The sequence below is a fragment of the Pteropus vampyrus genome, unplaced genomic scaffold (genome assembly GCF_000151845.1).
Source record: "Pteropus vampyrus isolate Shadow unplaced genomic scaffold, Pvam_2.0 Scaffold526, whole genome shotgun sequence".
NCBI lineage: Eukaryota > Metazoa > Chordata > Mammalia > Chiroptera > Pteropodidae > Pteropus > Pteropus vampyrus.
Window position 1 is genome coordinate 399294 of NW_011889307.1, and position 23479 is coordinate 422772.

The 23479-nt window shown below is 34.3% G+C and overlaps 1 protein-coding gene across 1 annotated transcript in view; it reads right to left on the reverse strand.

Annotated features, from left to right (window-relative positions):
- Positions 1-143: 143 nt before the first annotated feature.
- Positions 144-23479, reverse strand: part of TMEM30A (transmembrane protein 30A) — a 37232-nt gene continuing 13896 nt past the window's right edge. The window contains exons 2-7 of the mRNA XM_011383559.2: positions 14387-14494; positions 12160-12267; positions 8385-8472; positions 7168-7311; positions 5097-5303; positions 144-2751 (exon numbers count right to left, since the gene is read on the reverse strand). Coding sequence (XP_011381861.1) covers positions 2558-2751; positions 5097-5303; positions 7168-7311; positions 8385-8472; positions 12160-12267; positions 14387-14494 — 849 coding nt within the window. The 3' untranslated portion in view covers positions 144-2557. The remainder of the gene's footprint in view (positions 2752-5096; positions 5304-7167; positions 7312-8384; positions 8473-12159; positions 12268-14386; positions 14495-23479) is intronic.

Sequence of the window (23479 nt, forward strand, 5' to 3'; positions counted from 1 at the left end):
ACACACACACATATACACGGCAATCAAATCTAGGCATGAAAAAGTTCAAACTTGTAATTATTGATCTTGAGCTAAAATTTAGTGCTAAACATTAGCAACACAGGGACATTGTTATTTTAGCAAGACACTTGAACGTAGCAAAATTAATTTTGTTCATTTTTATTAATACATAACATACTAACAGAAAGTTATCTTTTTAATATAATCAAGGTTACAAATAAACTTACTAACCACTAAACAAATAATATGCACTTGACTCTTTCCTTGTTTGAATAATTCTCTATTAGGTAATACAGTTATTTTTACCAATTTATTTTTAAACTGCCTTATTATTTCAATGAAAATTTCTTAGCCTTTACTTATTAAATAATTCCTTCAATTGCAAAACTTGATATATCAAAATACTTCCAGCAAGTTAATGCATTCGTCAATGCCTTCTATTTAACCTAGTTGCCTTAAAATGTAATATGATTTTTTGAAAGTTGAATATTACATCAATGTTTCCAAAAGCTGAGCATAAAGCTCATAAGAGACGTTTTCTCTCCCCGATGCTTCACAGAGGCCATATGAATGTTCCACATTCTTCATATTTACCAACAGGAATCCCTTAAAACTCAAATGGCAGGAGACAGGGAGAAACTGAAGCTATAAATGTACCTATAAAGTAGATAGAACTTCAAATATATTTTAAGATTCCATCTTCACCACAGATGAGAAAGTGCTGGAAGGGTTCTTCAACTTTTCATTAGCAGCACCTTTGATCCCCCAATTAGAAAAAGGATGCACGACAGCAATCCTTAAACAGCACAAACTCAACCTGGAAAGACTAGTAGAAACCCCTCTCCCCCAATGATACAGCCCAGAAGATCAACTGCCATGTGCAAGAGGGTCAATTATCAGAATAAATAACAAAATTCTGAAGGCCTAACAAAACAAAGAATATTTTTAGACAAAGAATACCCAATGCACTTCGAAATTTCAGGATCATCATACATAAAGTACCTCATGCAAGTAATATTCTATTAGTTAAAAGTCATTCTGAACTACAAGTTCTTTTAACTGAATTTCATGTTATACAAAACTTAAGTGTGGCACATTTCTATTAACCATTACATTATTTTAAAAAAATTAATCAAAATTGATACATTACTCAGACCTTTTGATTTAAAATATAAATGAGGGAAACCATTACAAACTCTAAATAAACAGGCATTCTTCTACACAAACATGAGTAAAAAAAAATTGCAATTTCAATGCAATTAAGCCTTCTGATTAAGACATACATTTTCATGCATGTGAAAAAAATAACTTTACATCCGAGAGTAAGTTCCATAGCAAAGAAATTACAGCATTTACTCAATAAGAAATATTAAAATAACTCTAGGTAATAGAAAATAAAATAGCTTCAATCATATATATTATAATTTATCATGTACATACACCAAAATCTCCAGAATGAGGAAATTTAATAAAGTTCTTTTTAAAGTATGTTTTAGGAATACCAACTAAAACAATTGGTGCCTTAACTGAAGAGAATGTGAATACACATTCATATATGACCTATATGAAAATTGCCCAAAATTTCTGCAATATAATATTAGTACTTAAGTCGAAACACTTACCTGCAAAATAAAAAAAGCTTGAGGTATTTCCAATGCTGAAGCAAATTTCTGAATGTTAAATACCATAAGAATGAAAATGGTCTCCTTTGAACATTTACATCTGGGTTACAGCTGAGGCAGAAGATAAAGGTCTGCCAAGAAGTTTTCCCATCTCACTTATATTTTTTTGTCCCTTATGAAGTGTAAGCTTCAAGGGAAATGATTGCAAGTAAAAATATATCAAGTGAGTTGGGGTTCCCGACTGCAACATCTTGACCAAATGGAAAGAGGAATTTAAATTCTCCTATCTGAGTCCTACTTGACCTCTTCAGATATGAGCACTAAATTTCTATGCTAGGCAAGGTAAGCATATCCTTTGAAATCAAAACTAAGCTTGAAAGAGAACTGTACTGAAAGTATTAAATATGAACCACCTCACCAAAGATGGCACTTTAAGCCTTTACACACGACACATGAAAATGATGAAGTGTTTTATTTAGATTTGGTCTTTCTTCATCTTTTCATAACTCTGAATCCCGAAAGGTTAAAAAGCTGTTATACATCTTATAATCCCTTTCTTCACACAATAGTCACATATATACAGCACGTCAATATAATATTATCAACACAGCATAAACATTTAAGCAGTAGACGCATTTCACATGAAAGAGGCTCTATGCATCATATGGCCTATCCCAACAAAAAGCAAACATTAGAATGCCATTTCAGCAGTTAGAGTGCTAATATGATCAATATAGCTAATCCGTTTTATACCCGTCACATATTTTCATAAGTCATCCATAAGGAAGAAGCAAAGGACAAAGACTGTTTTTTAAATAAAAAGTTATGTGCCAACTTCAAAAATGACATACTAACCAGACATCGGCATTCAAAAGCTAGGTTGAATAGGACTGGCCTTGATGCACATGCGGTAAATTTGTTTTCAGAATATAAAATTAAATGGTAATGTCAGCAGTATTACTACTGTTTCTGTATTTATGATTAATTACTAGTAGTACAACTCCCAGAAGGAAGGAGATGGATCCAATAGCGATGTAAGCAATCCCCAAAAATGGATTTTTTCCTCCCATCCATGAAATAGTGCTTAAGATCATCCGTTTTCGTCCATCAAAAGAATGTACAGGGTAATCTGAAGAGTGTATAGGAAGATTTTTCCAGATCCAGTTACTTGATTTTTAAAATACAACTTAAAAAGTTGGCATTTAATTACCTGTAATTCAATTGTATAATTCTATGATATATAAAATAATTATATAATTAATATCTTGAAAGATTTGTTTAGCAAATTAAACATTCGCTGTAAAAGCCAATATAGTTTGCAAGCAAATTTCATGGTTAAATCAACTCACTACTTTTGCTCATTACATAGGAGGGGCAAAAAGCCACAAAGAAATGTAATGCGAAAAAATATTTCAGATGAACAGCAATGAAATCCACAGAGGAAAAGGAGGTTTGACAGACCAAGAGACAATGAAAGAATGAAGGAATTAGAGGTCTCTGTAAACTCATAGAGCATGTGTAGCAAGAGTGTAGTTATGGGAGTATAAGAAGACTCTGAGCATGGGGTAAAAAAGCACGATACTGAAGATTTAACTTGCTGATTTGGAGTAATGATAAAACTCATGGTGTGACACAGGGAAGTGATGACTAAAACAGAGTAGAAGTGAAGGGTGTATTTTTAAAGAGATTTAAGAAATGGGACACCAGTGTATTGGATGAGCTATCTACATGGAGCAGTTCTAGGTAGGATTTTAGCAACAGTCAGGGCAGAGAAGAAAATAGAACCAAGTCCTTATGTAGAAAGTTTACAATCTTTTCAAAAAGTGTCTTTTGAATCAAGTATTAGGCCCCATCTGTTTCTCTGGGCTTCTGCAATTCTCTAAATGACTCCAAATGGCAGTATCAGCTCAACCAGTTTAAGTAGATTTACACTGATTGAGGTAGGAATGATTATAAGAGCTCTAACTAACCCAACACTCTGGGAAACGTAGTCTCAAATCACCATGCTAGAATCTCTCTGGATAGTAAACCTAAAAAACAGACTTCTGCTTAATTCAAATATCTAGTACTCCCCTTATACCTAATTTTGATAGTTAATCTTTGAGGTTTTGCAGGCCCAAATTCCCATCTTGTCAATCTTTAAGATATTCCGCATTCTCCTGACAGTTCCCCTCTCAATGCCTGGGAGGCAAACTGTCAACCAAGCATTCCTGGGTGCTTCACAGCCTTTTCTTTATTATACTCTAGGCTTCAGGTTTGGATACTGTGACATAGCTGCCCTTTACTTTGCCTATAGCTTTAGGATAACATTCTTTTCTACCAGCACCTGAACTGGATCTGTCTGTCCAAAATTGCTATGTGGGCCTACTTTCAAACACTTGGCCACTATCAATCTGTCACTATCAGGTCATACTCAGTTGTATATTGAGGTGCAAAATCAAGGGACTAAGGATCCAAAAAAACCATTATTTTGAAATGAGGGCTACTAATTTAACCATTTGTGAATCCAATATAAAACTAAAACTATATCCTTATGGCTAATTTGGATTATGAAAAATCAAAAATGCAAAGATCAGCAGCAAACATTTAATATCTGAGAAACTTTTCATTCATAAGATATACAAGCAATAAACTAGAAATTAGACAATGTAAGGACTTTGTTTAGAATAAAAAGTAGTGCCCAATATTTCCGTCTTAGGAAAGACTGCATCTAGGCTTATATAGATTGGTTTAAACTAGCTAGAAATGTAGCCTATAGTGGTGGTTGATGGTAAAGTCATGACCTTTGGAGTCAACACCTTGACCAGGAGCCCCAACTCTTCTACTTATTTCCTATGTAACCTTGGTTAAGTTACTTAAAAGCTCTATATCCTGTAGTCTTATCTATATATACATGGAGATGATAACTCCATCATAACGCTTGAACTAAATAAAATAATTCATGAAAAGTACTTAGTACAATGTTGACATATAGTCAGAACAAATAAATATTTTTCAGCTGAAAAGAACATCTAAATTATTAATGTGGCACACTGCAGCTAATGATAAAAATGTTTTGGTACTATGAACAGAGCAATAATTAGAAATAATGTTGATAAGAACTAACACATCTGATTTTCAATATGGAAAAATATATATTAAGACAGCCCAGTACCACACTTATATAAGAGACACTCAACGGCCCTGGCATCAAGCTCAGTAACAATCTCCCTTGTAAAAATATCAAGTTCACTAGTAAATTTAGCATCTACATTTTAAATAATTTTACCAAATAACATGCTTGAACCCTAGTACGAAGTATTTAAAAAATGTAAGACATTTCTGGAAGATATAAAAGATACTTTCTCAAAAATTCTTATTAAAATGCAGAGGTCAAAACTAAAACACAAAGTAGCATACCACATAACTGAGATAAGGTTGGACTACACCCCTTTCAAATTCTATGAATCTGTGCACATGGCCAAAAAAGGATACTGTATGTGATATTCAAATAGTATTGTCCAGCTGGTAATGTTGGATGTAAATCACTTTTCCGCTCAATAAGACGATATAACTTACGAAAAGTAGGTAATGCTGCAGTACGCATCCAAACAATAAAATCCTCATTTATGAACCCATTATTATCTTGGTCAGAATCCAGCATGTATACTGGTTTAACCCAGTTTACTGGCTTTGTTGTACCTGAAAAAGGAGGGGTGGTCAGAGTGAGAGAGATAAAATGTTCAATTCTATTAAGAGTTTAACTGAAAATTCACACTCTAATAAAACAAAGATATGCAATGCACATTCTGAATATTTTTCTTATTTTCAAAGGTATAAATATATTTACAGTCTAAGGAAGTCTTCAAATGTAGAGAGAAACCAATTTGTCATGTAATAACATAATTACAAAGATTTGATTGCTATCTAAATTAAGAGAATACTGAAAGTAGGCTTTTGAGTATATACCGAAAGGCAGATGATTTAACGCAAAGATATAATGGTAAGAAATGTTATACTGTAAAATTAAGGAGATATAAAAACAAAAATAAATTTAGATTTATAATAAATAATTGGGGTTTAAAAGAAAATTTGCTGTAGTTTTGAAAGATTATGGCTGAGTAGTCCATTGCACACATGTACCACATCCTTAACCAATTGTCTACTGCTGGGCACTTTAGGTTGCTTTCATATCTTGGCTATTGTAAATAGTGCTGCAGTGAACATAGGGGTGCATATAACTTTTTTTGAATTAAGTGTTTTGGCTTTCTTCGGATAAATACCCAGAAGTAGAACTACTGTGTCATAAGGCAGTTCTATCTTTAATTCTTTGAGGAAACTCCAAACTGTTCTCCATAGTGGCTGTACAATTTGCAATCTTACCAACAGTTCATGAGGGTTCCCTTTTCTCCACATTCTCACCAACATTTGTTTGGGGATTTATTGATGATAGCCATTCTGACAGGTGTGAGATAATATCTCATTACAGTTTTAATTCACATTTCTCTAGTCATTAGTGATGTTGAGCATCTTTTTATAAGTCTATTGGCCATCTGTATGTCTTCTTTAAGGAAATGTCTAGTCAGACTGCCCATTTTTAATTGGATTTTTTTTTTGGTATTGAGTTGTATGAGTTCTTTATAAATTTTAGATATTAACCCCTTATCAGATGTATCATTAGCGAATTATCTTCTCCCTTTCAGTAGGAGTTGTATTTTCATTTTATTGATGGTTTCCTTTGCTGCTGTGCAAAAACTTTTTAATTTGATTTAGTACTCCCATTTATTTTTCTTTTGTTTGCTCTGCCTGAGGAAATATATCAGAAAAAATATTAGTAAGAGAGTTTGGTGTGCATATATACAATGGAATATCACTTGGCCATAAAAAATAAAATCTTACCATTTGTAACAACATGGATGGAGGGCATTATGTTAAATGAAATAAGTCAGAAAGAGAAAGACAATACCATATGATCTCACTTACATATGGAATCTAAAGAACAAGATAAACAAAACAGAAACAGACTTATAGATTCAGAAAATAAACGGATGATTGCCAGAAAATAAACGGATGGTTGCAGGGCTGGGTGAAAAATGTGAAGGGATTAAAAAGTACAAATTGGTAGTTACAAAATAGTCACGGGAATATGAAGTACAGCATAGGGAATATAGTCAAAAATGCTGTAATAACTATGTACAGCACCAGGTGGGTGTTAATCAGGGGGTTCGCTTTACATGTTATATAAATGTCTAACCACTATGCTGTATACCTGAAAGTAATAAAAAGAAAATGACAAGAGGTGAAATTTGTGGAGGGGAGGGGAAAGAGTATGGCTGATATGCTTATAAAGAAATACCAGAGAAATTCAAGATTAAAAGTATATACTTCCTTTAGAAGTTTAGAACATTACAACAGACTACATATTTTACCTCACTGTATGAAGTTAACAAGAGTTGTTTTTAAAAAGTATAACTTTCTTAAGATTCTAAAGAGAGAAAATTTTAGGTACTTTATTAAAACTCTTAAGCTTATACTATGTTTTAAAGAGATATTGGTAATATTTTACCTTTAAATCGTTCATCTAGGGGGACTTCTCCAGGGGGATTTCTGAATTTCACATTTTTATCTGTCCACCAAGCAATACCTTTCTTTTTCAAAGGAATAGATGTCAAATAAGATCCATTGCCAACCAGAAACAATTGTAACGTATCTAAACACAAGAAAAGGATGATCTTGCTAAATACCTATTGAAAATACACAGTACCTGCTTTACTCTATGAGATGAAGATCTGGTATTTGCTCATCATATAACAGAGTAGTTATATGATGTACATTTGCTCTTGCTTATTCATGTTAACTATTATATATAACTATTATATAATAGTTAACTAAAATTAACTATTTTAACTTTATAATCCAGATGGACTTCTCTTCCCTCACTACAGTTCTAGGTCACTTCCCTATATGGCTAGCTGATACGTGATTAAGGTCAAATGTTTTAATATTAACCCAAATGAAACAATTTGCAAGGTATATCTGCCTCTCCTCCTTTCCTTTAAAAACCGCACTCCTAAATAGCTTATGGCTTATCCATTTCTCTATCTGTACTGTACGTCCAATACGATAGCTAGTGGCTACAAAGCTACAGAACCTTTGAAATTACACTGGCCCAAATGAATATGTTTTGTAAATCTATAATATGCATCAGATATCGAAGAGTTAGTATAAAAGATAGAATATAAAATATCTCATTAATAACTTTTAGACACTGCATATAATTTATATGCTGAAATAACATCTGAGGCATACTAGGTTCATTAAAATATATTATTAAAATTAATTTCACTTTTCATTGTTTTTAATGTGACTACCAGAAAATTTAAAATTATATACATCTCAGATTTATGGTTCACATTATATTTACGTCAGACAGTGCTGCTCTAAATGAGCAACTATAGCTTCTTTTTAATGGTATAAATATTCAAAGTTGATGGGAAAGGTAGCCTGGCTTTTATCATACATGAAAGAGGAAAGTTATTAGCAAAATGCCTCTGCTTCTTTCTTCCCAAAAACAGAAATTTATTTTTAAAGTATAAGAATTCCCAAAAGTCACAAAGTATTACAATACTCCACTAAATTACTAATTGATATATTTATTTTAAGGTTGCTGAATTTCTCAATTTCATTCATGTTTACTAGACTATCAAATCTGTAATAAGATTATACAAATTTTCCTAATGATATATGCATATATCCATATCTTTCTTTGTATCTATATCATACCATTAAACATGCTGTTGGCAATAGCTCCACAAGGAGCAACTGGTTTGTCTTCATTTCTTCGATAAGGCTCACATTCCTTACTGGGATTCTGATGTTTAGAAGGAAAAAAAGAGAGAAATTTATTACCCAGGCCTCCAGGATAACTATGAACTAGCCCTAGTCACTAATAAAAATTCAATTCCTACATGCTTCTCACTTGGCAGTGCATACAAAATGAGTCTGTATTATAAATAATGCCACATTTCAATATCCAAATATATTCCTCAATATTACTGTATTTTTAACGTAACTTTTCTTTGCATATATTTTGCCATATAGGCTTACATCAAATTGACATTTTTTGATTTTCATATAACACAGAAATCATAACACAATGATTTTTCTGCCCAAGAAAAATAATAAGCAGTCTACTAGCAATCCAGTTGTAACATAATGAAAGGAATCTTAAACTGGAATTAAAGAGACTAGAAGTTCTAGTTCCAGCTGTGTACTACGTGCATTTGGGCAAGTCTCTTGATTTATCTGCATCTCACTTATAAAATTAACATGTTCAACTAGATAATCTAAAATTTTGTAATTTTGAGTTAAATCCCATATCAAGAGAAAGAGGGAGGGAGGGAAGGAAGGAAGGGAGGGAGGGAGGGAGGGAGGGAGGGAAAAAAGGAGAGAGAGAGGGAGGACTAATTCAGATTCCTAAATATACCAATCTTCTATAAATTGTGCATTCAGGTACAAGGAAACTAAAAATGCTGGTAAGAAAAGGAGCATCTGCCTATCCTCCAGATTTGATTTTGACTTAGTCCCTATTGAAGATCTCAAGGAGATATAGCAGTTGCGGAGTTAAATGGAGTTCTACCAAGTTTGAGATTAGATATATGTCTGAGTTGTTCTGGGACTCCAAGGCCACATTAAGCCATATCTCAAAACACATAATCTTTAATATTTGGCTTCTCAACTTTTTTGGTCCTTAAGCCATTTAGATTTATAAAGTTAGTACTGTGAGAATGTGAATGTAGACAACATATAACTAACTGGTTTATTACTATTTGAATGTTTTGATGAAAACTGTGATTTTGAAAAAAAAGTTATTAAATTAAATAAACTTTTAGTAGGCTAAATATATTCTAGCCACTAAATTCTTACACAAGTTTTAAAAGAAAGGAAAATATTATTTACTACTTATGCATCGGGTACTGAACTAAGCAATGCTAGGTACTCTGCAGTAAATAACTGGCTTAGGAAAGCCATTTAATAAGTACCTAATATGTACCATGTACCATGCAAGGTGCTAGAAACAGGAAAAAAAAAGTGAAGTCCCTGCTTTTAAGTGGCTTACAATGTAATACAGGAAATAGATCCATATACAACCAACGATAATATGAAATAAGAGCCATGATAAAGGTGTCTATATTCATTCAACATTATTAAATGTGTTCCATGTGCTAGGCACTAGCTAGGCACTTGGGTGTATGGTCAATAAAGAAAGTCATGCTCCTTGCCCTCATAAGTTTACAGTGTAGTTGGGAAGACAGAAAATAAATAAGTAAACAAATATATAATTACAAATGGCTATAAATGTTATGAAAACACTATGCGAGTAATTAATGGGGGGAGGTTGGGGGAGCTACTTTAGAATCAATGATAAGAAAAAGTTTGTCTCTAGAGGTAGTATCATATAAGTTAAGACCTAAAGAAGAGTAGGAGACAGCCATGCAAAGAGCAGGCAGAAGAGAGTTTAAAGAAGAGAGAGCAGTACATGCCACTGAGAAAGAACTTGATATTTTGAGAAGGTAAAAGGTAAATGTGTTAGAGTATAGTAATAAGGTGAATAACATATGATAAGATTGGACAGTTACGCATAGCTCAGATCATCCTGAGATTTTACTCCAAGTGCTAGTAAACCACTGAAAGATTTTAAGCAGAGAGTGATATTTATTTTTTTAAAGAGCACAACAGCAGCTAGGCAGAAAATGACCTAGAAAGGAAGGGCAAGAATGGATGATGTGGAAAGACAAGTTTGTTAAGCAAAGTAAGAAGTGATTTAGAGTATGAATAAAGTAAATACATAAAAAAGTTATTCCACGTCAAAGGGCACTACAGAAAACAGCAGGCCTTCAGATGAGACAATCTCTAGAGAAAGGCAAAAACCACATTCTAAACAAATAAAATGAAATGCCAAAATGGGCAGATTACTTGTGTCACCAGGCAGGATTAGGGAACTACTTTCAAGGCCCAGGGCAGCCAGACCAGGTACATTAAAGATAGAATATAAAACAATAAAGACTGGAATGGTATGTTGGTATCAGACTGTGAAGAGTCTTACACAAAATGTTAAGTACTTGGACTTCTTAAAATTTTTAAGAGTCACATGGTCTTAAAACTCATAGTTTAGGGATCAATAAATGACTGCAGGTGAAACCCAGACTAGCTTCTATTTTTGTAAATAAAGTTTTATTGGAACACTGCTATAGCCATTCATTTATTATCTACAGCTCCTTCCATTCTACAATGGCAAAGGTAAGTAGCTGCAACAGAGACCATATGACCTACAAACCTGGAAATAATTATCATCTGGCCCTTTACAGAAAAAAATCATCAACCCCTAGTCTAGTCTAAAAGCTTTGCTTACAGTTTATAAGAAAAGAATCAATCTCAGCCTCTCTTGCACTCAGTGGAGAGAGCTTATATCTAAATAAAAGAATTGTAAATCCACCACACCACATCTGGGTCTTTGAACATAACCTATCTACAATCCCAATCAACAAACTGAGAAAGGCTTAGGGACTTGGTGTGTCTCTAGGACATCACCTTCTCTGGATGTGAGTTCTAAAACTTAGAACCCAGAGTAAACCCTACATGGATTGCAAAATATTATAGGCCTAACCAGACTCTCTACATAGACTTGTTATTTCTTCAGAGCCCAAACATCAGGAACTAGCAATGAAACCAGTAAGGACAGCCTAGGGCAGCTATATGCTTACCAGGACCATTCCGGTCACAATATGATCTTAAATTGCATTCTAATAGATTCACCATTTCTAAGAAATCCTAGACTGCTCTGGGACTCTGAAGGTTTATTGTATTGGTAACAATAACATAAAATACTTGCGCAACAACCACTACTATGAAAAGTTGAACAACAGTCAGGAAACTAAGATCCTCTAGTCCACAGATTCCCAAACCAGGATGGGCATCAGAAGGGGAGCGTCTTAAAAATAGGTATTTTAGAGCTCCACTCATCCAAACACTAGCATATGAGACTCAGAATTCTGGAATCCATATATTTTCAAAAAGCTCCTCAGACGGTTTTTCAGTAATCCACCCTTTGGACTTTACTACTCTGGTTTCTCACAAGTTAAAAAATGAAGAGAATACATGTTCAATTCTAAAACACAATCTCAGAAATTAAAAGTAGCTTATTTAGATACTCTTATCTAGTGTAATAATAATGAACAAACCCAAACAGAACAAAATATGTACCCAGAATGCTAGACTCATCGAAATTCCATTACAAACTGATTAAGAAAGCAAAAATCCCAATGACACTACTAGAAACAAGCAGTTAGTAATGTGTCTTTTGGCTGTAAGAAATCATTAATCTGTGCAAATCCCAGAGGAAAAAATTTAACTAAAAATCCTCACTAACAAACTATAAATGGCAAGTAACTCTTTGATTTCATCTTAACGACATTAAAATTAACATTTCTAACTAAACAATAATCACATGTTCTTATTTCACAGATACCACATTTTCATATTCCATCATTTTACTTACAAGTAAAGCACTAGAATCTCCATTTAGTTGACTATCATCTCGAGATTTCACGTAACGACGATGGTTTTGATAAAAATTAGACAGTCCATAATACATAAACACATTGCCCTAGAGAAATAGAAAAGGAAAAAATTCCATATAAAACTGTTAAGTATAAAACTATGTCATACACACATAAAAGCTATTAAATTTTAGACTTTACTAGTTCAGAATTTTTGAAAACTTAAAACAGGTGCTGGAGTGAATTCTACCACTACTTAGCAATCTAAAACAGTACAAATTCTAAGCAAGGTTAAAGAAGGTATGTTACAAAAATCTAAGCGTGAACTCTGAAAATATCCTTAAAGGCTTCAAAGAACTATTTGTCAGATTATTTTTAAAAACCCTATTCTCATCTACTTTCAATTTAAATTTTTTTCTAAACCCAATTAACTTTTCGGAGGATAATGGTCAAACCTTCATTTACTGCCCAAATAATTCTGAACTTGAATTGGGACACAATAAATTTCTCCATAGGATACTATGTAATATTAGTAATTAATAATCAGTAAATTATCTCAGATAATGAGTCACTGTGTAATAATCAAAAAAAGTATTTTAATGTGTTCAGTGAAGCCACTTAGAAATAACTTGGGAAAGATTTTTAGAGGTACCAAAAACATGAAGCTATTTTCTCCTTTATGGTTACTACCTCTACCATCTATAAGCTATCCTCAATTAAAAGGAATTTAAGGAAAAAAGGAATTCAATAACATTTTAAGTATGCTTTACTTAATTTGCTATTTTCATATATATAATCATTTATATAAAGTTTGATTTTCAAATGTCAGGTTTATACAAATTTAACCATGCTATATAAAAACAACGCTTACATGGAAACCACTTATTTATTTACTTATTTTGGGTTACCAAAATTATATCACAGAAACAGACAAAGAACACGCTTTAAAAAAGAGTATCATTCTCAATTAAAGAGTACAGTAAATTCAACTTACAAACTGAAAAAGAGATCCTTTCAATGAATACTGAGACAAAATAACTTACTTGAAGTTCTCTGCAAAGGCTTTAGTCCAATTCAAAGTTTTCACTTGTTAAAAAACACATAGCCCACAAAAGAATGAATCTGAAGGTGATCACCTTTGCAGAAGAAAAGTTCTGAAATAACTGTTTTTTAATGGGGGAGGAAATTAATGGAGCTTTCAAATCAATACAAGTCTCTTTCATGTATTTAATTCTGCCTGTCCTGACCAAAAAAAAAAACTTAATGCAACTTTATAGTTTGTTCAGCACATTGAAAAAGAATAGAATTTGTATGGTTGTTTAAATGTATATGTTATTTCTGCTGAAACAAAGTAAAAAATTAGTTTCTGTCTTGTCCCAAATTTTTCTTTCTTTTTAAAAGCAATCTTATGTTCTTTTATTTTAGTGCAAGAGCATCTACAACCAGTAGATGGCAACCATCTACCAGTGAGTACAAATGTCATAACTACCCTTAAGAAAATTCTACAATATAGAAAAATATAAAAAGATGGCATGTATTAAAGCACTTTTGCTCCCTGAATAAAACAATAATTTATAAGCTCAATTTTCAGATAAAGAGGAGCAGATATTGGTCTTGCCATCCCTATTTTGAATTTATGTCCTTTAGCATCTGCTCATTTTCTAAGAAAGACAAAGTAGTGTGAATGCAAAAAGAATGACAAAAAAAATGTGAAAGCAGACCACACAAAAAGAGATGTTCTGTTTATCAAAACATAAAAGATCAGTAAGTTTTTACTAAGTGTTTGCTTTATGGTAATGGTTCATATCTGACAGAAAAATGGTACAATTAATTGATAGTTGAATTAGTATTTTTTTCTAAAGTAAAATTTGTTTTAGTATTAAAAGTAGGCAAAACAATTTGAACAATAATTTTTAAAATCGAAGTAAATGTAGATATAAACTTTATCAAAATGGATTTGTACAATCAAATTTCCAGTGAGAGGATAAAATACAATATTTTAAATTTAGTTTATAAAGTACTAACTAAAAAAAACTAATACACAAAGTTAATTACCAGACAGCATAATGCAACAGCCAAACAAAACAACCTTCCTCAAAAGTACATGGACTCTAATAAATTAAAATGACTTCTCTACAAAAAGAAAATAACTAGTAAAAAAATTAATACAATATCAATATTTTTTTAAAGTGCAACTTTTCTAACACATTACTTGGGAGTACAGACCTCAAATGACTGTTCCAATGTGAAGTTAATGGCACAAACACATGGTGTCACATCTGGAGACAAACATTTATTGCAGGGACTGGAAGGGTCTATTCCAGTATAATCAATCTGCAAGAGAAAAACAGAACTAAGCACTTCCTTGAAGAAACCACTTTCACACTCTAAAATAACTTGCTATTAGAGAGAAAAAATGAGTCCAATGAAATAACCTAGAGCCCAGGAAAAAAAATTGTCAAAAGTCATCTGTTTATTTTGACAATTTGAGTAAAAACTGGAAATGCTCGTATGTTATTCTACTGGCTCATCTTTCTAAGTAAATTTCTCTCTCCTTTTTACCAAAGGGAAATCATTTATGCATCAAAATCATAAACATAAAATTCAAACTGCAATAATGTATAAAGATTTAAAGATCTATAACATCTAAATAATTGTGAACCAAAAAAGGGGTTGTATAATAAACCTGACAAACTCAGGAGGGCCACATGGCAGGCCTTAAAGCTCAGTGACCAAAAGTAGCCACACAAGATGATCTGATCATAAATCCCTAACTGGGCAAGCCATGGCAGGTAGTCACTTCCCAGGCCTATAGCTTCTACAGCAAGATCGATCTTTATATTACATGAACTCTGTCCATTGTTCTTATGCATATAGGTTGTCAGAGTAATTTTCTTTTCCAGCCCCCTTGAAGACATAACCACAGGCAGTAGAGCACAAGACCACGAGAGCAAGACACCACAGAACCCCTCATTTTTATCTTGTTCCTCACATACAACCCCTATGTACTGTAAATGTTAAATTATTAACTATCCTGTACCCACCAATGTAAAAGTATATTTCTCAATTCTGCATTTTATCCAATTCAAGAGATTTCCCCAATTTGCTTTCTCCAATCTCTTTAATCTACCATCAGTGGATTTTCCATAACCTTCCTTTATGTTTTCTCCCTTGATTCTAAATGCAGAAGAACTGCAAAAAACTGCCATTCTCCATGCTTCTGGGCATGTCCTCAAAATTTGGCTCAAATAAACTCCTATTAAGACTCTTCTATAGGCTGGACATTCTTTTGCTGACATAATTAAAATACTGGATTAATACAGTGATCAGTTAATCAGTTATCGCTTTTAAATCTTCTAAACTTAAAATACTTTTCAGTCACCTCAGTTTTCTATGGTACATTTTCAAAATTAAAAAAAAAATCTATTAGGTTTCTCAAAGGCTAACATTAAAAAAAAAATGTGGTGTTGTATAATAATGTTTTTTTCTTTGTCCTGGGTTCCCAGCAGGGACCTTTTAAAACCGTTGGAATTTCCTCTGTAACAGGAATGTTTTCGATAAGTCCCCCTTGATTCATAACAGAGTTTATGCTAACAAGATGGCTCAAGAGGACACTGGTCACCAGAAAGACTAGATGTGATTAAGGACTTTGGCCCAGCCCAACCTCTGAGGAGATGGGGAAGGCTAGAAATATAGTTCAATCACGTGGCCAATACTCAATCAAAACTCTAGACACCAGCGCACAGAGAAGCTTCTGGTTAGTTAATCTACTGATGTGCCAGGAGGGTGATGTGCTCTGCTTCTTCAAGGAGAGGGCATGAGGCTCTGCATTAAGGACCCTTCCAGACCTCTCTCTTCATTTAACTGGTCCTAATTTATATTATTTATAATAAAACTGTAATTGTAAGTATAGCACTTTCCTGAGTTCTATGAGTCATTCTAGCAAATTATTAAACTTGAGAGGGGTCATAGAAAAGCCCCAGATTTATAGCCAGTTGGTCAGAAGTGTAAGTGGCCTGAAGACCTCTGAACTTGCAACTGGCATCCGAAGTGAGGACAATCTTATGAGGGGGCGGTCTTGGGAACCCCCCGCCATGCCCCCGATTTGTAGCCAGTTAGACAGAAGTGTGGGTAGCCTAGGGACCTGACTTGCAGCTAGTGTCATGTCTAAAGTTCTAAAGTAGTAGCAGTCTTGTTGGGGACCATGCCTTTACACCTGTGGAGTCTGACAATAATTTGGGGTGATTAGTGTCAGAACTGAATTGCAGGAGATCAGCTGGTGTCAAAAGATTTGACCTGATGGCTAAAATGAGAGTCTTTGTTTCCATTACACAAAATTTTTAATATATTTTATTTTTTTGAACAGTTTTAGGTTCACAGCAAAATTGAATGGAAAGCAGAGTTCTCGTATACTCTCTGCCCCTACATATACACGACCTCCCTGTTATCAATAACCTCTAGCAGAGTGGTAAGTTCTTTATAATTAATGATGCTGTACTGACACATAATAATCACCCAAAGGCCACAGGTTACATTAACATTCACTCTTGATGCTCTACATTCCATGAGTTTTGACAAATGTATAATGACATGTATACACCATCACAGTACCATACAGAGTAGTTTCACTGCCTTAAAAATCCTTTATATTCTGACTATTCATCCCTCCCTCCCCATTAACCCCTAGCTACCACCGATCTTTTTATTGTTTCCATAGTTTTATCTTTTCAGAATGTCACATAGGTGGAATTATACAGTATGTAATTGGCCCCTTTTCACATTGGCCCCTTTCACTAAGCATTATGCACTTATGGTTCCTCCATATCTTTTCATGGTTTGCAAGCACATTTCTTTTTTGCATTGAACATTATTCCATTTCCTGTATGTACCACAGATTATTTATCTACTAAAAGACATTATGAAAATAAACAGAAACCTCATTTAAAATGGAATCCAGAGAAGAGAGAACTCTCACTCACTACTGACCCCACAGAGCCATGCCTTGCATCTCCAACAGAAAGTGATACTACTTTACCACCTCAGCAGAAAGAAGCAAGGATTCCTCCTTGCCCAGTAACAGCTCAGCCAATGGAAGACAGCCATCTCAGCCAATGAAAAGTCACCATACTTCGAACTTCCGGTTTCCTCCAAAAGACTTTTAGTTTACAACAGCCCCTCCCCAGCCCATAAAAAAGCATTCCTCTCCTTCTCTGTTCTTGCTGGTACTGAACAGCAATTCTTTGTCGTTGCCAAATAAGCCTATTTTGCTGGAAAAGTATCTGGCTATTTGTTTACAGTCAACAACATCTTGGCTGCTTCCAAGTTTTGGCAATTATGAGTAAAATTGCTATAAACATTCTTGTGCAAGTTTCTGTGTAGACATAAATTTCCGGCCCATTTAGGTAAACAGCAAGAGAAGGAATGGTGGATTGTATGGTGAGAATATGTTTAGTGTTGTAAGAGACTGCCAAACTGTCTTTCAAAGTGGTCATACCATCTTGCATTCTCACCAGAAATGAATGAGTTCCTGTTGCTCCACATCTTTACCAGCATGTGATGGTGTCGGTGTTTTGGATTTTCACCATTCTAATAAGTGTGTAATGGTAGCTTGTTGTTTTAATGTGCTATTCCCTAACGATATATGAGGTTAAGCATCTTTCATATGCTTGTCATCTATATATTATGGACTAAGGGTCGTTTCCCCCAAAAATTCTTAAATTGAAGCCCTAATCCCCAATGATAGTATTTCGAGGTGGGGGCCACTGTCAAGTAATTACGTTTAGATGAAGTCATGAACATAGAATACCCATGATGGGATTAGTGTCTTTAATAAAGAGAGGAAGAGAGAGCAGAGCTCTTTCTCTCTTTGCCATGGTGAGAACACAGAAAGCAGGTGGCCATCTGTAAGCGAGAAACAGGGTCCTCACCAGGAACCAAATCTACCAGCATCATGATCTTAGACTTCCCAGCCTCAAGGACAATAAGAAATAAATATGTTGCTTAAACCACCTAGTCTATGGTATTTTGTTATAGCAGCCTAAGTCAACTAAGATATTATATATCTTCTTTGGTGACGTGTTTGTTCAGGTCTTTTACCCATTTTTCATTTGAGTTGTTCATTTTCTTATTGCTGAATATTAAGAGCCACTTGTATATTTTGGGTAATAGTCCTTTATCAGATAAATAATAATAATTAAAAATTTTTCTCTCAGCCTATGGCTTGTCTTCTCTCTTGAAAAAATGAACTTTATAATGAACAGCCCTAATTAATTATCTTTACCTTAATAAAATAAAAAATTAACCATCTAATCTTTATTTCTGAAACTAAACATTTAAATTTTATATATGGAATATTCAATCTCTTTATGATTGCAAAAAAAAGGTATAAAATCTGTATACAGAAAAGAGCCGGCATCGAATTGCAACATCTAATTGCTTTTCAAAAAACATGAACTTAATAAAACTTGGTTTTGTCAAATTCTGATGTAACTTATTGAAAGCTAATTTGTTTACTAACAAAACTTTGACCAGAGAAAATTTTCATTCACTGCAAATATCTAAGAGAAGCTAGCTAGCCACATAACTAAAACAAGCTAAAAATGCATCTCCTAAATGAAGAGAGGAAAAGCATATGTAATTTTTCAATAGACCTACTGGGCTACAACTTTCCGCTCAGGGCCTATTCATGCACAATATTCTACTTTATTTTATTTCATTTTATTATTAGTTTCAAGTATACAGTACATTAGTTAGACATCTATATAGTTTATAAAACAATTCCCCTAATTGCTCTTTCTCTCCTCTGGCTCCCCACCTAGCCATTACATTAATGCTGACTGCATTCCCTATGCTGTGCTCCCCATCCCCATGACATCTATCAACTAATAATTTGTACTTCTTTAATCCTTCACCCCATTCTTCCAGCCTCCCAACCCCCCTCCCCTCTGCCTATAACTAGATTGTCTTCTATATTTGTGAGTCTGTTTTTGATTAGTTTGTTGTTTTTGTTCCTTAGATTCTGCATGTAAGTGAAATCTTAGCACGATATTCCACTTAAACGCCAAGTTTTATGATTTTGAAGAGATGAAAGATGAGACCATTTAGAAGAATAAACTATAGTTAGGAATCTATATTAAACTATATTAATTTATTTTCAAGTGTTTAAAAACCTGAAATGTTTTAAAAAACTAATGTAAGAATTAAAAAAGAAAAGTTGCCAACTAGGCCTATTCCCATGTTGTATGCCTTTGAACAGAAACCTCTCAAATCATTTTCTTTCAAATTAGCTTCCAGGGCAGAGTAGGTAAGAAAGATCATCCATTGTGATTAGGCAAGGATATATATTCTTTATTTAACTGAACAAAAATAATATGATGGGCTGTGAAATCTAATAAATTATACTGTAGGATACTAAAACTAATCATTTCTCTGGAACCAAGAACAATTGCTGAATAAATTTTACCTCAATAAAATCAAAGGACAACTATAACATTTTTATCATAATCTTTTGATTATAATTTCTAAAATATACAAAAAAAAATTCATGTCTTTTGATTCCAGGAAAATTTGAAAGGAATGTTTTTAAAAAATCATTATCATTAACGTATTAAACCTTACTATGTGTAAGGCATGACAAAAAGTACCAGGTAGATTCAAAAACAATCACATTGTTAGGTAGTCAGGCATGAGTGAAAGGAGCAAACGGCCCAGCTCTGTAACCACAGAAACTTCCCTTGAAAACCTTCCTTAAGTAAGTACCTCCCAGAAATACCTCCCTTTTAGGCTGGTAAATTATCCCAAATCCTAGAGCACAAAACCATAAAAGCTTGTGGCTAGCCCAGCTACAAACACATGCACAGAAAGTACTGCTAATAACTTCGGCCTCTAATTATAATATCATGACTATGCCTGGAAGTTCATGAATCTCATTATAACAGACTGAATTCTGGTTAAGCACATGCACAGTAGGCAAAGCATTATATAATAGCCAACTGTCAGCCAAGGTAAACTCACATACGGATCATCTAGGATCTCCCATCATGGCCCAAATATAAATAGACCTTCCCATTTCTGCGTGTTACAGCTCTCCTGGCTGAAAACCAGCCCCTCCTTTTGGGGCATACTATCTTATCTATTTACCTCCCAAATTCCACAGGGCTGCAGCCTTCTCTAGTGTGGCCCATCTCCTTCTAAAATGTACTTTCAATAATCTTACTTTTCCTAAATCTCGCCAACCTGTAATTCTTTGCTGCATCAGCGGGGAAGAACCGAGGGACAACACAGAACACCACCGTAGTCCTCCTCCTTCTCCACACATCACTGGGGCAAGGCCAGATTCCACATCACCCCAGCAGTGTCATCTTATACTCAGTCAAATACAGTTGACAAAGCCCTTTCTCTTATACACATATTTCATCTGATCCTCACCAAAATCCTATAGTGTTATCTCCATTTCATATAAAAAGAACACATTCAGAAACTTGCCCAAGGTCATACAAATAGCAATAGCTGGTGCTAGGCTAGAACCAAGGATCTCTGACTCCAAGTCCAACGTTCCTTTTACTGAACTACTTTTTCCCAAGTGTAGTGAGTCCCCACAGTAGTCTTCTAGAGTCTAAAAAGACTACTTTATCAAAGAGAGCACATGAATACAAAAAAATAACTACGATAATGCTAAGCACCAAAATGAATGAATGGTAAAGAGGACAGTAGTACTAGGTGGACTAGTACTTTCTTACTAAGAAGAAGGAGGATTTGAACAGAGCCATAATGATACACTGTGTTTTACTGGCTACTGTTTATTGAATGTATACTAAATACCAGACATTAAAAGCACTTAATACATATCATCTCATTAAGAAGTACAATAGTCCTACAAACTTTGTTTTTATTTTTCTTATTTTAACCTAGGAAACTGCCATTTGGGAAGGTTTAGTAATTAACCAAAATTACCCAGCTAGTAATTATGAGCAAAATTTGAACTCATCTCCACCTTTCTCCAAAATCTATGCTCTTTGCACCATACTATGCCCTCTCACAAAATAGACATATCATCCTTTCTAATGTACGAACTCAGGACCTTCAGATTACAAGAATGAAGAAAAATCTTAGGAATAATTGTGGTTTGTTTGTATTGCTATTAAGCTGACTAGCATCCAAACATACTTCCAAGTATTGTAAAATTCTCCATTTTCAGTGTTTTGGAGGGAGGCAGGGATCCATCTTCTACTTCATAAGCCAAAGGGGTAAATGAGTGCTTTCACTCCCTAACCCCAGGCAGCCCACACAAAAGATTTGGATCCATCTAGAGTCTAGATGACTTAATCTGCATATAAATCACAGAATCTTCGGAGACAAAGACCAGAATGAATCAGAGCAGCAACCACAGCAGTAACTATAAGGGAGAACTCAGTAGCGGCTGTGGCAGCTAAATCACTTTTTCTGCTTTCAAATCTCCCATTCTTCATACCTGTCTCCAAACTGATTCTCTAGATTTCTTATCCATTTTATGTGAGAGCTACCTAATCACCCTCTAATAAATTCCTTTCCAGTGTAAGCTACCAAGAATTGGTTACTGCTGCTGACAACAAAGTTTCTGAAAGCTAAGTAACCCTGAGTGTTAAAAATGTCCTGCAGGAAATTAAGAAACTGGGGGAGATTTTTGAAGATTTTTTAGATTTTTTTAAGCAAATATTTATATAAGAACAGATTTAAAAAGAGTCTAGAATATGAGACTTTAATTTCTTCCTGAATGCCCCATCATGAAGTAATAATTCATTAACTTAATACTGTGGAAGAGGAAGAAGCTTTCCTCTACTAAGTTCTTTCGGCTAGTCTAATAATTAAACGCAAGGCTGATTAAAAAAAGAAAATAACCAAATTTAATACATACCTATGCATGGAAACCCCACATATCAGAGAGTTGGAGACTCCACGGAAATTAAAGCTTCAAAGACAGAAAAGGAAAATGAGGTATACAAATGGTATTTTGAGCCAAGGATCACCTTGGGGCTTCAGAGGGACGGTCATTGCAGGGCTATGAGTAGAGGTTCAGTAATTAGAAGTCTGCCCTGCCATACAGATAGGTCATAAAGTTATTTCTAGTTGTCACTCTTATTATGGCTAAGACCCCTAATTTAAATTTTTTGAGAAGTAAAAGTTTCTCGCAAGTCTGCAGGGTCTTGATAGCTTTCAAGCTCAAAATAATTTCATGCCAAAGTGGCACATTTTAGGGAGGCCTACGGTATTTTCTGAGTGCCTATATGTTCCAGAAAATGAGAACTCAGCCCAGTACCTGACCTCATGGAGCTCAGTTTAATACAGAAAACAGTCATTAAAATGGAAAGGATACTTTGATAAAACGGATACTATGAAAACAACCTAATCTAGTAGTCAGCAAATTTCTTTGAAGGCTGATGAGTGGATGTTATCCACAGGGAGACAACACCAAGAGAGACTAAATCTCTGATCAAACCCCCCAAAATATATGAATTTCAGTCTTAAAATAACACTCTGAGTTAGAGACATGAGAATCTTTAGATCTGAGAATCAGTTGGGGCTTCTCCAGTTATCTAATTTTTGTACAGTGCTCATTTATAAAACCATTAGCAATCAGTAATAAAGAAAAGTTAGGTCTCGGAAAACAGAAAAGTGGAATTAGATTGCAGAGTAGACGCTAAAGGGGTAGGTTTTGTGACTTTGAGCCATTATAAGGTAAAGCAGTATGGCTTTGTAGTACAGGTGACAAAATATGAATATAGCTGTGGAGAGGGCCATTCCAACACTATTCTAGAATTCTTACTAACTGCAGCATTAAAAGCTTCAGTAGATATACCTTTCCAGAGACACTGGTACACCCATGAGGTATAGCAACACCAGTATCAATAAGGAAGCTCGTTCAGTTGACATTAGGTAGGGCAGACCTCAGCCGGGGGATAGGAAGGCCATGACATTACCCTTGCTCAACTAGAGCAGATTCTTTAGTTTTATGAGTCATATTAGTGCCCAAGGTGTGACATCACAGCAGCAAATTTCTCTGCTTTGTCACTGACAGTTCTTAAGCAAAAAAGAGAAAGCCATCTGTAAAGGCTGAGCAGCGGTTCACATTCTTGCCCCGGAGGAAGTAATGCAAGTTACACTACTTCCTACCCAAAGCTCAAAACTGAGGAATATCACGCAGTTTTCCACAGAAGTTACTATGATTGTAGACTAAGTTATTTGTATAATCCAGGACCTTATAGGAAAGAGGTGAGTATGTATTACAACAGTGAGGGAAATAAAAAGGGCACAGTAAGGCACCAGGGTATTATGGAGTACCAA